We start from the raw sequence: 13270 nt of genomic DNA, 5'->3' as shown, positions 1-13270 counted from the left end.
GCAAAGACGTCGAGAAGGTGTTCAAGATTCGCATCGGTCACGACAACGTAGGCATCGGGCCTGGCTGGTTCCTGGAGAGGGTCGAGCTCAGGCGTACCATCATGGCCATGAGGCCCAAGGCGAAGAAAATGGACAAGGACGACAAGAAGAAGAAGAAGAAAAAGAAGAAGGATGAGGATGAGGACGAGGAGGGGGACGGAGAGGAGGAGATGACGGAAGTGGTGCAGACCTACTTGTTCCCCTGCTCCCGCTGGCTGGCCCATGGAGAGGAGGACGGGGAGCTGGTGGTGGAGCTACTGCCTGACGATTCAGAGGAACTGGAAGGTACACGACAGTAATAATCCATCATTTAAAATAAGCCATTAATAATCTATGAAAATTGTGGGCATGTCATAATAGACGAAAACTGTAAATGTAAAAAAAAAAAAGTACATCAAATATGTTAATAGTGTATTTGACGATATGAGACGTTGTAAAAGATCTTCAGGAAATGGACAAAAGAACCCATGTTCCACTTGATCCAATGTTGTTATTATTTAGTCTCTTGTTAATACTTTTCATTGGTAAAATAACCCACAGACGGACTCTCCAGTAACCACTTTCATCCTGGAATCCCTATTTTGGGCATGTCATTTTTGCCAAATCAGCAAAAAAAGGAAAAAAAATCTACAAGCTCACAATGCATTGCGAGGTTGTGTAGATGCAAGCTGTCTGAAAAGGGATACAAAACAGCCTTACGAAGAGAGGCAATTGACATTTAAAAACCACACCGGTGACTGAGGGGCGCTCTTATCATCATGCATCACACCGGTGACTGAGGGGCGCTCTTATCATCATGCATCATCATCTCATTCTGGCCAATCACAATTTGCGTTCTCACTTTTCCGTCTTCACTTTTGTCTTCAATGTTTGTGTTTACACAAACCTGGAAAGCTGGGCATAGGAGAGGCTAGCGCTGCTCAAAAAGCCCAGGTTCCAATTTTTGAGTGGTGTAAACCACTCCTACAACTGGCTTTGTTGTGCAGAAAAAATGAGCATGGTTGCTATGTTCACCCTGTTCACCCGGGTGTGATTTCATACAACTGGCTTTGTTTGTGCAGAAAAAATGAGCATGGTTGCTATGTTCACCCTGTTCACCCGGGTGTGATTTCATTACGTCAGACATGATTTCATTACGTCAGACAGGCTAAGACCTTACACCACTCAGTTCACACAGGTGTGATTTTTCAAATATAAATTGTTTGTTGTTTGAGGAAGTGCAGCACAGACAGTATGCATACTTTGTGGTTTGATTTGACACCGTTTCCTTACGGCCTGGCTGGCCTACATATGACAGGTCAAAAAGGTGTCAGTAATTCATCCCCTCTATTGTTTGACAGTGAACACCTATGAAGTGAGCGTCATCACTGGCGTGATGAGTGGCGCTGGGACTGATGCCAAGGTCTTCATTAATATTTATGGAGAAAACGGGGACACCGGAGAGCGCTATCTCAAGAAATCCAACAACCTCAACAAGTTTGAGAGTGGACAGGTACGATAGGTGAAACAGAGAGGAGAGAACAATCGTATTAATCGGCTAGATGAAACAAAAGGTTTTCATTGAATAAGAATTAAGCTTACTAACATAAATACAAGATGGTACATGGAAAACAACATAAGAATGAATAATAATAATTTGATATAAAATGTTATGATGATAATATCACATAAAGTAGCCACATTTTTTCTTTCTTTTTTTTCTACTTCTTTCTTTTTTTTCACAATATTTCTGTATAAGTTTAGAAGCTGACTTCTTGGCCAGGACCTCATTCTTTTAAATATTAGTCAGTATAATTTCCCACATAACAATGATAGAAATGTGAGCCTTTGTTGTCACTGTGTTTGTCCTTGCTGAAAAGGGTATCCCATTGGAGATGAGCAGTTACTAGTCAAAGACACTAACACTTCCACGCAACATGAGCCCTCCAGCAGGCTGTAGATGGGAGTGTGCTCTGGTAGGATTACATGCTCCTGCAGGCTAGCCAGCTGTGATGCCGAGAAGGCCCTCCCAGAGTCACTCAACCTGTCCTACTTTTACTCATCACTTGATTAATTCAAGCCAATGAATTATTTATATAAACATTACACTCTGTAGGATCACGAAACTCATGTCAACAGACAATTGGTTTGATTTATTCAGATCAACTGTAACAGGAGTCTATTCACTGTTGTGAAGTGGACTTTTGCTTACAGAGCAGCCATTCATATAGACATCAATGAGTGAAGTCAGCCATGGCCAAAAATACACGCTAGCTGTTGAAATATTTAAAATCAACTAAAGGAGGAACCTGATGAATATACAATAGTTTTTTTCCAGTTATAAAACTTATTCGAGGGATGACTTCCGCACACCCGGTTCAGTTTTATAGCAGGTGCGTATAGGTCCTGGCAGTACAGCAAACGTTATGAGGAAGGAGGAGAGACCCGCACACTGCCACTTGCTGGTTCAAGAACTTTATTTTAAAGAGTCATATAGCAACGTTTCGGCCTTTCGGCCTTCTTCAGGCATAGTTATAAAACTGAAATGTGCATGTACAGTATTTAGGCTTTTAGTGGGGAAACAAAGAAACAACACAAATATTGTATTAATGACAAGGATCACCAGATCCTGGTGTTGTGATTGTTTATGGTCTTCCTCGGGCAGCGTTCATTTTGAACAAAGAAGATTAGCCGTTATTGTAGCCACCGTCTCTGCTTTGTACATTTGTAAATGATGTGTGAACAATTAAGTAAAGCTTCCCAAACATAGAATCCACTGATACTTCAGTCTTATATGGATAATGATTTTATTTCCCAGGAGGATAATTTCTCCATAACAGCTGTTGAACTGGGCCCTCTGAAAAAGCTACGTATTCGTCATGACAACACCAACAACTACTCAGCCTGGTACTTGGACCGTGTGGAGATAGTGGACACGAAGGATGACACCACGTAAGTTTAACTACTTTCAACAATCTGCCATCCCTATTTTAGGGCTCATGCTTACTCTGCTTGTACTCTGATTTCACACTTAAGTCACTCTGGATAAGAACGTCTGCTAAATGCCTGAATCCCAATGTAATTACACAATATAATAACAGAAATGTCTGCTGATCACCTTCTGTTCTTGGGTCTGTAGTTACTACTTCCCATGTAACCGCTGGCTGGCGATTGATGAGGATGACGGACAGGTAGCGAGAGAGCTGGTGCCTGTGGACGAAGCTTTTATGAAGAAAGATGATGATGATGAGGGGGCCACCGCCCTGGGCCTCGAGCAGAAAGGTAACACTCCCCTTCTATCTTTTTTGTATGGAGATATTATGGATGAAAAATTAACCCTGTTCAAAGGAGGGGATGAAGTAGAAACCGCGGTCAACTAATGTAAACAAACCAGATTCTGCATATATGTAACATTACAAAGTCTGGCATCAATTTGTTTTGTTCTTCTTGTGTTGCATCTTACAGCCATGTCCACCACATACACTCTGAAAATAAAAACGGGGGAAAAGAAGAACGCTGGAACTGATGCCAATGTCTTTGCCATCCTCTTTGGTGAAAATGACGACACAGGTAACGCTGCGGTGTCGGTAGTCAAATGCCTAGTCCTATTGTTATGACAGATGTGCTGCATGCAATGTTTAAACAACTCAAATCTAACTGCTCCTCCTTCTCTCAGGGTTAATCATGCTGAAAACGTGCAAGACCCATAAAAATAAGTTTGAACAGGGAATGGTTGACGAGTTCACTGTTGAGGCAGTGGATCTGGGAGACCTTGAAAAGATACGCATTGGCCACGACAATTCTGGTGAGCTTCAGAGTGAAATTATGTTGTAAAATGGCAACTTCTGTAGATCATAGCTTACAGCATAATGTAATTAAAATATGCTTATTTTGCATTTATATGGCACTTGTTATCGTTTGATCACTCAAAATGCTTTACGATGTATGTCTAATGCCTAACATTCATCCATTCAAACATATTCACATACTGATGATCATCAGGAGCAGTTAGGGGTTAAATGTCTTGCTCATGGACACTTCAGCATAATGCCACGTAGAACTGGCGTTCAAACCGGGAAAGGTTTCCGGTTCACTGACAGCTGCTCTACTTTACACTTCCCAGTGTAGCCTTTATGACATAGGCTACACTGGGAAGTTTCAGTAATCATGAGTCATTACTGAAACTGCATCATTTTGATCAATACATAATGTTTATGTATTGATCAAAATTATGCAGTTTCAGTAATGACTCATGAGCAGTGAATTGTATGAAACAGACATAACATATAACTACCAAGCAGTGGTGTGAAGTAACTACAGTAGTACATGTAGTCAAGTACTGTACTTAAGTACAATTTTGAGGTATTTTTACTTTCCGCCCTGCTCCGTGGTACTTGGGAATTCTGCTAATAATACAAATTTAGTTCTCCACAACACTTTTCAAAATATAATTTTTTGAACTGGTGAAATGGCACAATGACTACTTTTACTTTTGGTACTTGTATTATAGTATAGTATATAGTAGCCTATTTTGATGCTGATACCTTTGTACGTTTACTCACGTACATTTTGAATACGGAACTTCTACTAGTAACAGAGGAATATCTACATTGCAGTATTGATACGTTTACTTATGTAAAACACGTGAGGATTTTTTCCACCACTGCTACCAGGGCCCTCAAGTGGATGGTTCTTGGACTGGGTGGAGATTGACGCCGTATCACAAGGACTGCGACTATGCTTCCCGTGTGGCCGTTGGCTGGACAAAGGAGAGGACGACGGCTTCATAGTGAGAGACCTCTACCCTGCTGAGCTGCAGACAGAACTCTACATGCCATGTGAGTGAGCATGTATGTATGATATCATACGTGCATCATATATTTAACATGCAATCGTGACATTTCTTTTGTCTTTTCAGTTGTGCCTTATGAGATAAAGGTATACACCAGTGATGAGTTTTGCGCTGGGACGGATGCTGATGTCTTCATAGTTCTGTACGGCCGTAAGGGCGTCTGCACACAGCAGAAATCCCTGTGTGTGAACGAGCGAGAGAGAATTATGTACTTTGAGAGGGGGGCTGAGGATATGTTCATTGTGGAGGTGGGTGAGTGCATGTATCTGCATGAACTTGAAACTAGCTAAATAACTTGCCGGGTGGAAACCTATTGATTGATTGATTGATTGATTGATTGATTGATTGATTGATTGATTGATTGATTGATTGATAAATTCTATTTATGCAATTTAACCCAGTTGGAGGATGTTGGCGAAGTCATAGAAAAAATCAGGATAGGACACGACAATAGAGGCACCAATCCTGGATGGCACCTCGACCGAGTGGAGATCAGACGGCTGCTAAGAAAAGGAAAGGTACTAAAAGTCTGAAACCCCATTGGCTATTCTTTAATGCTGATTTATGCACTTTTTTAGCATTGTGGAGGTGGGAGATACAGGACCAGTTAGATTTGAGTTATTTAAACATCGCATGCAGCACATACCATGCTGTCATAACAATAGGACTAGGCATTTGACCACAGAGTTACCTGTGTTGTCATTTTCACCAAAGAGGATGGCAAAGACATTGGCATCAGTTGTAGAACAAACTCCCCATTGCAGTTAGAACTGCAGATTCAATCCCAATTTTCTGTTGTAATCCGAACTCACCTTTTCATATACTCCTACTTAGCCTTGACGACTATGCAGTCTTATGCAAAGGTTAAAATGTCATTTAGACAGATGCTTAATTTGTTTACCTGGCATCCTATAGTATCTATAGTTTCAATGTACACATATAGTTTTGATATTATATTGTTTAGACTGATGCTAGGTTCCTAGATTACTGAGGTACTACACCGTCTCTCTGCATTTGATGTATGTGTTACTGTTTACCTTTCTTAATGTAAGTCACTCTGGATAAAGAGCCTCTGCTAAATGCATAAATTGTAAAACATATACATTATATGATGGTGAGATAGATGCTGTAGGCAGAGAAGAAGGGCAGCAGTGAAACCCAATATAAATATGAGGACTCGTATCTGTTTTTTGGTCTAGGGTTCGGAGACAACCATTTTCCCATGTGAAACCTGGCTAGCCAAATCGGAGGAAGACGGGGAGACAGTGATGGAGCTGGTTCCCTCTGATATAATCACTGAAAAACTTGAAAAGAAAAAAGTAAAACGGACTGAGATCGAGGTAGAGGACGCCCTGGAAAGTAGGTCCCCCATGGGTGTCACATCAGAGATGGTAGCACAACAAGTTTTAAATGATAAAAAAGTAGTAAATCTACAAGCTCACAGCGTGAGCTTTGTTGTGAGCTTGTATATCAGCTATTGTCGCTATTCATTGTGCAATTAAATAGGGCTTAAGTGGTTAATATGCTGAAATGTGTGAACATTTTACAATGACAGTTTCACTTGAGACACTATACAAGTATAACTCAGAAAGTAACTGCATGAAAACGGTGGAATTGTAAGAGATCAGTTTCATCATTGACTGACACTGTTTTCTTCCATGATAGCTCACATATACCACGTTTCTGTGCGGACGGGCGATATGGGAGGAGCAGGTACTGATGCCAATGTCTTCCTCACCATCTACGGTGATCTGGGAGACACTGGACCACGCAAACTCAGCAAATCTGAGACCAACAGCAACAAGTTTGAAAAAGGAGAGGTACATGAGAAAGACACAATCATGACTTGGGCAGTGCATTTCTTCCCCAGCTGTCCCAGTTTTGAGGTGGCATCCTATCAAGTACCTGAAAACTGACACGGCTGAGCTGTCGTTTTGTTGCAAAGAGTGTCAAGATTGTACTTGAGATATCCTGCATGTTTGGCTCCCAGGTGGACAAGTTCACGATAGAGGCTGTGGACCTGGGCCAGGTGTATAAGATCCGCATTGTCCATGACAACTCTGGGTTGGGAGCAGACTGGTACCTTGACCAGGTAGAGGTGGCAGACGAGGATACAGAGGAGGTGTACATGTTCCTGTGTGAGCGATGGCTATCAAAGAAGAAAGAGGACAAACGCATAGATAGAACCTTCTTTGTCAAGGTTTGGTTTTGTTTTCAGAACAACTAATAGTTTTTTTTTCTTTTCTTTTTTAATTAATAGATAATTAAAAGATTTCGGTTAGCTGCTGTCAACAGGCATACGTTTGTCTTGTTATGTCTAGCTTGTTTATCTTTTGTGTTGTGTTCAGGGTTATGAGGGAAGTGAGAGAAACACTGATCCAAACGCCAAGCGGATTGCCCAGGCCAAGTTGGGGTTGGATAGAAATGCCAACAAGAAGAAAAAGAAAAAGAAGGCAGCAGTTGTAGAGGAGACGGGTCCAAGTAAGGCAAACGTGCATTTATTCGTATTTTTCCCAGGAAAAATAATGTTTGCTGTTTTCTAGTGATTTGGGGGTGACACATGGCTCAGGAGGTAGAGCATCCATTTTGCAATTTTGTTCCTGCATGGTTTGTTCACCGTCTCCTCCTGGCTTTGTGTTGTAGTGTCCTTGAGCAAGACAATTAACCCAATTAACTGCTCCTGATGAGAAGGCTGGTGTCTGCATGTTTTTTTCCTCCATCAGTGTATGAATGTGTGTGTGAATGGGTGTATGAAATAATTGGATAAAGGCGCTATGCACCATTTACCATTTGGTAAAAGAAAACAGCAACACGTGACTTGAGTCAACACGCAAACAGCAACACGTGAAAAATGAAGTGGTTGACTACTCTTCTATTTCCACACAGTCATCCCTTATCACTTCACATTGTCCACGGTGAATGACCGTGATGCCGAAACTACGGCCAGGGTCTACGTCATCCTCATTGGACCCAACGACTTGGAGACGGAGCGCCTATGGATGGACCTGCCAGAGGGGAAGAAGTGTTTTGCTGCTGGCACGATGGAGAAGTTTATTAGTTACGGAAATGATGTGGGAGAGCTCAAAAGGGTGGAGGTGAGAATATGGGGAATATGTGGAAAGTTGTCTCTTTTTAAAGCCACTCAGCATTTATCAAATGAATTCTTGTTTGCTTTAATTCTTCTCTTTCTCTCTATCTGACCCTCAGCTCGGCCATAATGGTATCACCCCAGAGAGCTGCTGGTTGGTGCAAGAGCTGTCAGTTGCTGTGCCAACTAAAGGTATCAAGTATACCTTCAATGTTAATTGCTGGCTGGCTAAAGACAGAGGAGACGGCCTCACTTCCAGACTGTTCAATGTGCTGGACTCCAGCATGCTCAACATTGTCCGCAAGGTGATTCAAAAATAGAACCCAGCTTTGGATGATAGATTTAAAAAGATTTAGATTTTGTTTGAAAAGACAAACACACGCACGCTCACAACCTGCACGCGCACACACACACACACACACACACACACACACACACACACACACACACACACACACACACACACACACACACACACACACACTAAAATGTGGGAAGGAATGACATTTATTATAATGATGGAATGTTATGTTCCTTTTAGGTTGTTTATGAGACCACAGTTGTCACAGGTGATACTCAATATGCAGGAACAGATACCAACATCTTCCTGACTGTATTTGGAGCCAACGGCAGCACAGAGGAGATGATGCTACAGAAGTGCGAAACCAGGTCAGTCTTATTACTACTCTTCACTTCAAGGGACTTGAATATGCATCAGTAATGAAGAGACCCTCTGCATAGTAAAATCTGAATTTAGCTGTGTGGCATTGGCAATTGGCACCAACCTTTCTGATACTTTCAATGCAAACTAGGTTTGAACGGGGCCAAGACGACGTGTTCAACCTGGAGGTAGATGACATTGCTCCTCTGAAGAAGATCAGACTCCGAATTGATTGCACGGGAAGTCGCCCGGACTGGTTCCTTGACACGGTTGGTCACAGAGACCAGGTCAAAGCAGTGGGGGTGTAACAGAGACATACAGAACAATAAAAGCAATAATAAATACATTCAAACAATTGCCAGTGTACTACACAACGAAAATAGCAAAAAGCTAATCTGTGTGAGTACTGTAAATGGAACCTGCTACAACTTGCAAGGTAAAATATCTTTGGAATAACCAATGTTAATTGACTAGGTCTTTGGGTTCCACCTTGTTTACAATCCTGTGGACCATACTGATTTTAATGCGACACAGAGCTCCTTCACTCTGAGCACTTGAGGCTAATAAAATGAGCAGGGAGAAGACGTGTTCTGGGGGGAAGTTTAAGGATCAACCTCACTAATTTATTTTGCAAGGGCTATAGCTTCCTAGGGATGCTAGTGTACCTGGATGTGCAGGTAGAGTCAAACTTGCACGCCAATAAAGAGCACTCATTCATTCATAATCATTATCATTATAATATACATTTTTACTTTTGATTAACCTGAGATAACCTTTAGTGCCATTCTCTCTCCAGATAGTTTGTGAGATATAAACCTGTGGCTGGTAGTCTCTCAACCAAGATGTGTTACTTTACAGTACATGTCACAATGTCTTCTGTAGATCACGATGAGGAACTTGACCACTGAGGAGGTCTATGTGTTCACCTATGAAGAGTGGCTGTCCAAGACCAAAGGACCAAAGAGGACCACAGTATGTGAGCTGGCAGCTGTTGTGGATGATGAGGAGATGGTGGAGAAAACAACTTACACCGTCGACATACAGACCAGTGACCTTGGAAGTGGGTTCCAACACACTATACTGTCCTATACTGTGGTTCCTGGCCTATGCAAAAGCTTAACTCTCTTTTTGTGAGCTATAAACCTGTGGCTGGTAGTCTCTCAGCCAAAATGTGTTACTTACTTTACAGTACATGTCTAAAAGGCTCGTTACAGCAACTGAAATAATCTATCATGACGACACATTAGGTTATACAACACACTCCATATTTGGCCGTAACTGCATTGGGAACTCCTTATATGGTTATGGCTGAGTCATAGTGATATGAGCGTGACGACTTGGTCCACCGGCCCGTCCGCCCGCCCGCCGGTCCTCCCTTAAGCCAATTCAAATTTTAATATAAGATACAAAAATACAAAAGTTTTCTTGTAGGATTTCAATCTAAAGCTTTCCCTTTTGTAACGGTCTTGCTCTTCTTTTCTTTGTTATGCTGTATTCCAGATGCTGGCACTGATGCCAACGTGTCCCTGATGTTTTTTGGAGAGTACGGGGACACAGGGACACTCCTACTGCAGCAAAGCACTAACAGGAACAAGTTTGAACGTAAAGCGAAGGATATATTCAAATTCCCTGACATTATCAGTATTGGTGAGCTCTCCAAGGCCCGGGTGTGGCATGACAACAAAGGTGAGGAGGTGATGGCAGGGATGAGTTTTAGAAAAGCATACCAGCAAGAAAGTGCATAATCTTTTTCATGATTTACTGTACCAACACAAAATCATGACGATCAGTCATATTCAATACTGTCTGATCAGAATCAGATTATTTTTTATTGCCATAGAAACTAGACTAGACTGAACTGTACAGTAACATTCCACAATGCACTTGAATGAATACATACATTGATTATTAGATGTGTATTTCTGTTAGGGTTCATTCACATCATTAGTTAAAGGGGTTGTATGTGATGCTTTCTGTTAGAATATGTGTCGAATAGCTCGATCATTGTTATAGTGTTTTTTCAGGAAAAAGGAGTCACTTTCTCTCCACCTCTTTAGTAAAAAGAAAGTGTATTTTCAGGTTGAGATAGTAATTTCATCTATAAGTTATACAGAATAAAGGATAAAAGACCAAATTGGGATTGGATGTAGTATAATAGTAAAGGAGGATCTGTTGCCCATAGGTCCTTGTCCAGGATGGCACCTTGAGTTCATTGATGTGAAGGATGAAGCCATGAGCCAGACCTTCAGGTTCCCATGTGACCGCTGGCTGGCAAGGGGTGAAGATGACGGGCAGATCATGAGAGAGCTGGCCTGTGCTAACAATGACAACGTGGACCTCAGTGATAAAACAAGTTAGTGTATGATTTACTAACTGTCCAACTGTCTGTATGACAGTATTATGTAGTATATACTGTCTATATAATAATATACGATAATAATAATAATAATAATATATGATCATAGTATTTGTATATATTTATATATAACTATATATTTGTTTTACTGAGTGTACATGTGCTCTATACAGTAAATAAAGTGGATTGGATTGGAATTAAAACCTGTTAAAAAACAATAGACACTATTTTTGAATGGTTTTGAAGATTTCTGAAACATTTTAGGAAATGTTCCAGAAATGTTTTGGAAACTTTAGAACTTTGGGGATTTATTTTATTTTAGATGCACCCAAAAAGGGTCAAGGCCCTGTTTGGGAAACACAGTTTTAAATTATTGCTGTTGCCCAACCTCTATCTTTTTTATGTTTCAGAATATGAGATCGCTACAACAACTGCTACCACAGATGATGCTGACACCTCTGAAAATGCCTGGATCGTGTTGGAAGGAAAGAAAGCCCGTTCAAAGGAGTTTGTTATGGAGAATAAGAAAAAGAAGTTCCAAAGGTAGGGGCTCAAACTCAAAGAGACGGTAGAGACCCTTGCTTGCTTTATATGTGGCTTTGCAGAATCTTCTCTCTTCCACTTTGTTTTTCCACCCTTTTATCTTGTACTTTCTGTGCTACAAGCATTATTCTCAGACTCTCAGGAGAGTTAAGTCATCATGATGTGCGAGTAAAACATCCTGGCAGAGCACCAGTGATTTTACCACCTATCTGTATGCAGAAACTGGATTTGACTTTAATAGATTTACTTAACTTTTTGTATCTTTACAGTGGTGCCACCGACACATTTGAATTTTCATCCAAGCACGTGGGGCAGATAGCTGGCATCTGCCTCGGCCACATAACTAAAGAGGGCAAGAAGGCGAAGGCGGATCATTTCTGGCATGTCATGGAGGTTGTGGTGACAGAAAAGGAGCTTGGAAACAAGTGAGTGAAAGTTAGAATATCATAAACATTTAAACCACTGGTTCGATATCTGAAATAACAAAAACAAAAAGTATTGTTTTAACCACTTCAGCCATATGTACTTAATTGATGGACAAATAGCGAAGATTGGTAATTTGTAATATAATCAAATCATGCACGTATGTATGCATGCATGCAAATCAAACCCAAATAGTAAACAGAAATGTAGTAATGCTGATCCTAAACACCATGCATCCCTGCAGGTATTTCTTCCGCTGTGACGCTCGGATTACTCTGGCATCTAAAAAGGACGAGTTTCAGATGTTCGAGTGTTACAAGTCCATAGAGAGCTTTGCGAGCAAAGTTCGCAACCTTGTTCCTGTCAAGTATGAGATCATTATCATTACTGGGGACGTCAAAGGGGCAGGCACAGACGCCAACATTTTCATCACCCTTTACGGTGTCAACGGGGACTCTGGCATACGACAACTGCAGCAAAAATTCCGGAACCTTTTCGAGCGGGGACGAACGGACCGCTTTGTTCTGGAGATGCTGGATCTGGGCGAGCTGCTGAGAGTGAAGGTGGAGCATGACAACTCCGGACCCAGTGCAGGGTGGTATTTGGAGTGCGTTGAAGTGACCAACACAGCCAATTCAGTGACCACTATCTTCCAATGTTCGAAGTGGTTGGACACACGCAAGGCCGATGGGCAGATTCAGAGGGTGCTGTATCCCAGGTATTAGCTGGTGATAGGAGAGAGGCTTACAGTACATAAAAGGACATTGGATCCAAGCCCAGTTCTGGACTTGGGCAGAAGAGGACTTTGGGAATAATTCCTGCTGGTTCTTATATGACATGTCAACTGTGTGAGAGGTGTAAATGAACGCTCCGTACTGAACTGAACCAGATTACATTGTTTACATGGATCTTACCAGAAAGAAATGCCAGTATTCAAATGTACAGCATCTGTCAAACAGTTACTGCACCATTTTATACATTTGCTTCACATATTTAAAGTTTGTGGAAACATGGGTATTCATAATAAAACGGAGATGATAAAGCACGTATTTAGAACCATAATTGTATACGGCCAATTTATGTGATGTACAATATGCAAGTCAAATAAAACAAGGAGGGCATATTTATTTAGACTACCTGTTGCGTGCCGTTGCTACAGACTTTTAGCGCTAGCAATTTTTTTTACATAAATGATATAATTCACGCCAGCATTTTTCCCTGTTCAGCTCTTATTTTGAAGAGCCAAAAATCTAGACCGGATGTTGTGAACTTATGTTGGGGTGTGTGACGATGCAATATTGTTCCATGTTTGCCGCGGGTGCTGCTTCA

General features: G+C 41.3%; 1 protein-coding gene across 1 annotated transcript in view; it reads left to right on the top strand.

Moving 5' to 3' along the window:
- Positions 1-12942, top strand: part of loxhd1b (lipoxygenase homology PLAT domains 1b) — a 25142-nt gene extending 12200 nt beyond the window's left edge. The window contains exons 21-43 of the mRNA XM_079516262.1: positions 1-324; positions 1380-1531; positions 2837-2970; positions 3158-3300; positions 3484-3588; positions 3695-3823; positions 4692-4856; positions 4937-5118; positions 5272-5388; positions 6070-6229; positions 6536-6690; positions 6861-7070; positions 7219-7351; positions 7757-7965; positions 8078-8263; positions 8500-8627; positions 8771-8888; positions 9502-9679; positions 10120-10305; positions 10802-10972; positions 11386-11518; positions 11788-11943; positions 12186-12942. The exon at positions 1-324 is cut by the window's left edge and continues 7 nt beyond it. Coding sequence (XP_079372388.1) covers positions 1-324; positions 1380-1531; positions 2837-2970; positions 3158-3300; positions 3484-3588; positions 3695-3823; positions 4692-4856; positions 4937-5118; positions 5272-5388; positions 6070-6229; positions 6536-6690; positions 6861-7070; positions 7219-7351; positions 7757-7965; positions 8078-8263; positions 8500-8627; positions 8771-8888; positions 9502-9679; positions 10120-10305; positions 10802-10972; positions 11386-11518; positions 11788-11943; positions 12186-12666 — 4055 coding nt within the window. The 3' untranslated portion in view covers positions 12667-12942. The remainder of the gene's footprint in view (positions 325-1379; positions 1532-2836; positions 2971-3157; positions 3301-3483; positions 3589-3694; positions 3824-4691; positions 4857-4936; positions 5119-5271; positions 5389-6069; positions 6230-6535; positions 6691-6860; positions 7071-7218; positions 7352-7756; positions 7966-8077; positions 8264-8499; positions 8628-8770; positions 8889-9501; positions 9680-10119; positions 10306-10801; positions 10973-11385; positions 11519-11787; positions 11944-12185) is intronic.
- Positions 12943-13270: the final 328 nt, after the last annotated feature.

The sequence above is a fragment of the Electrona antarctica genome, assembly GCF_951216825.1.
Source record: "Electrona antarctica genome assembly, chromosome: 12".
Classification (NCBI taxonomy): Eukaryota; Metazoa; Chordata; class Actinopteri; order Myctophiformes; family Myctophidae; genus Electrona; species Electrona antarctica.
Note: the sequence above shows the minus strand (reverse complement) of the source record. Positions and strands in the feature narration are given on the sequence as shown.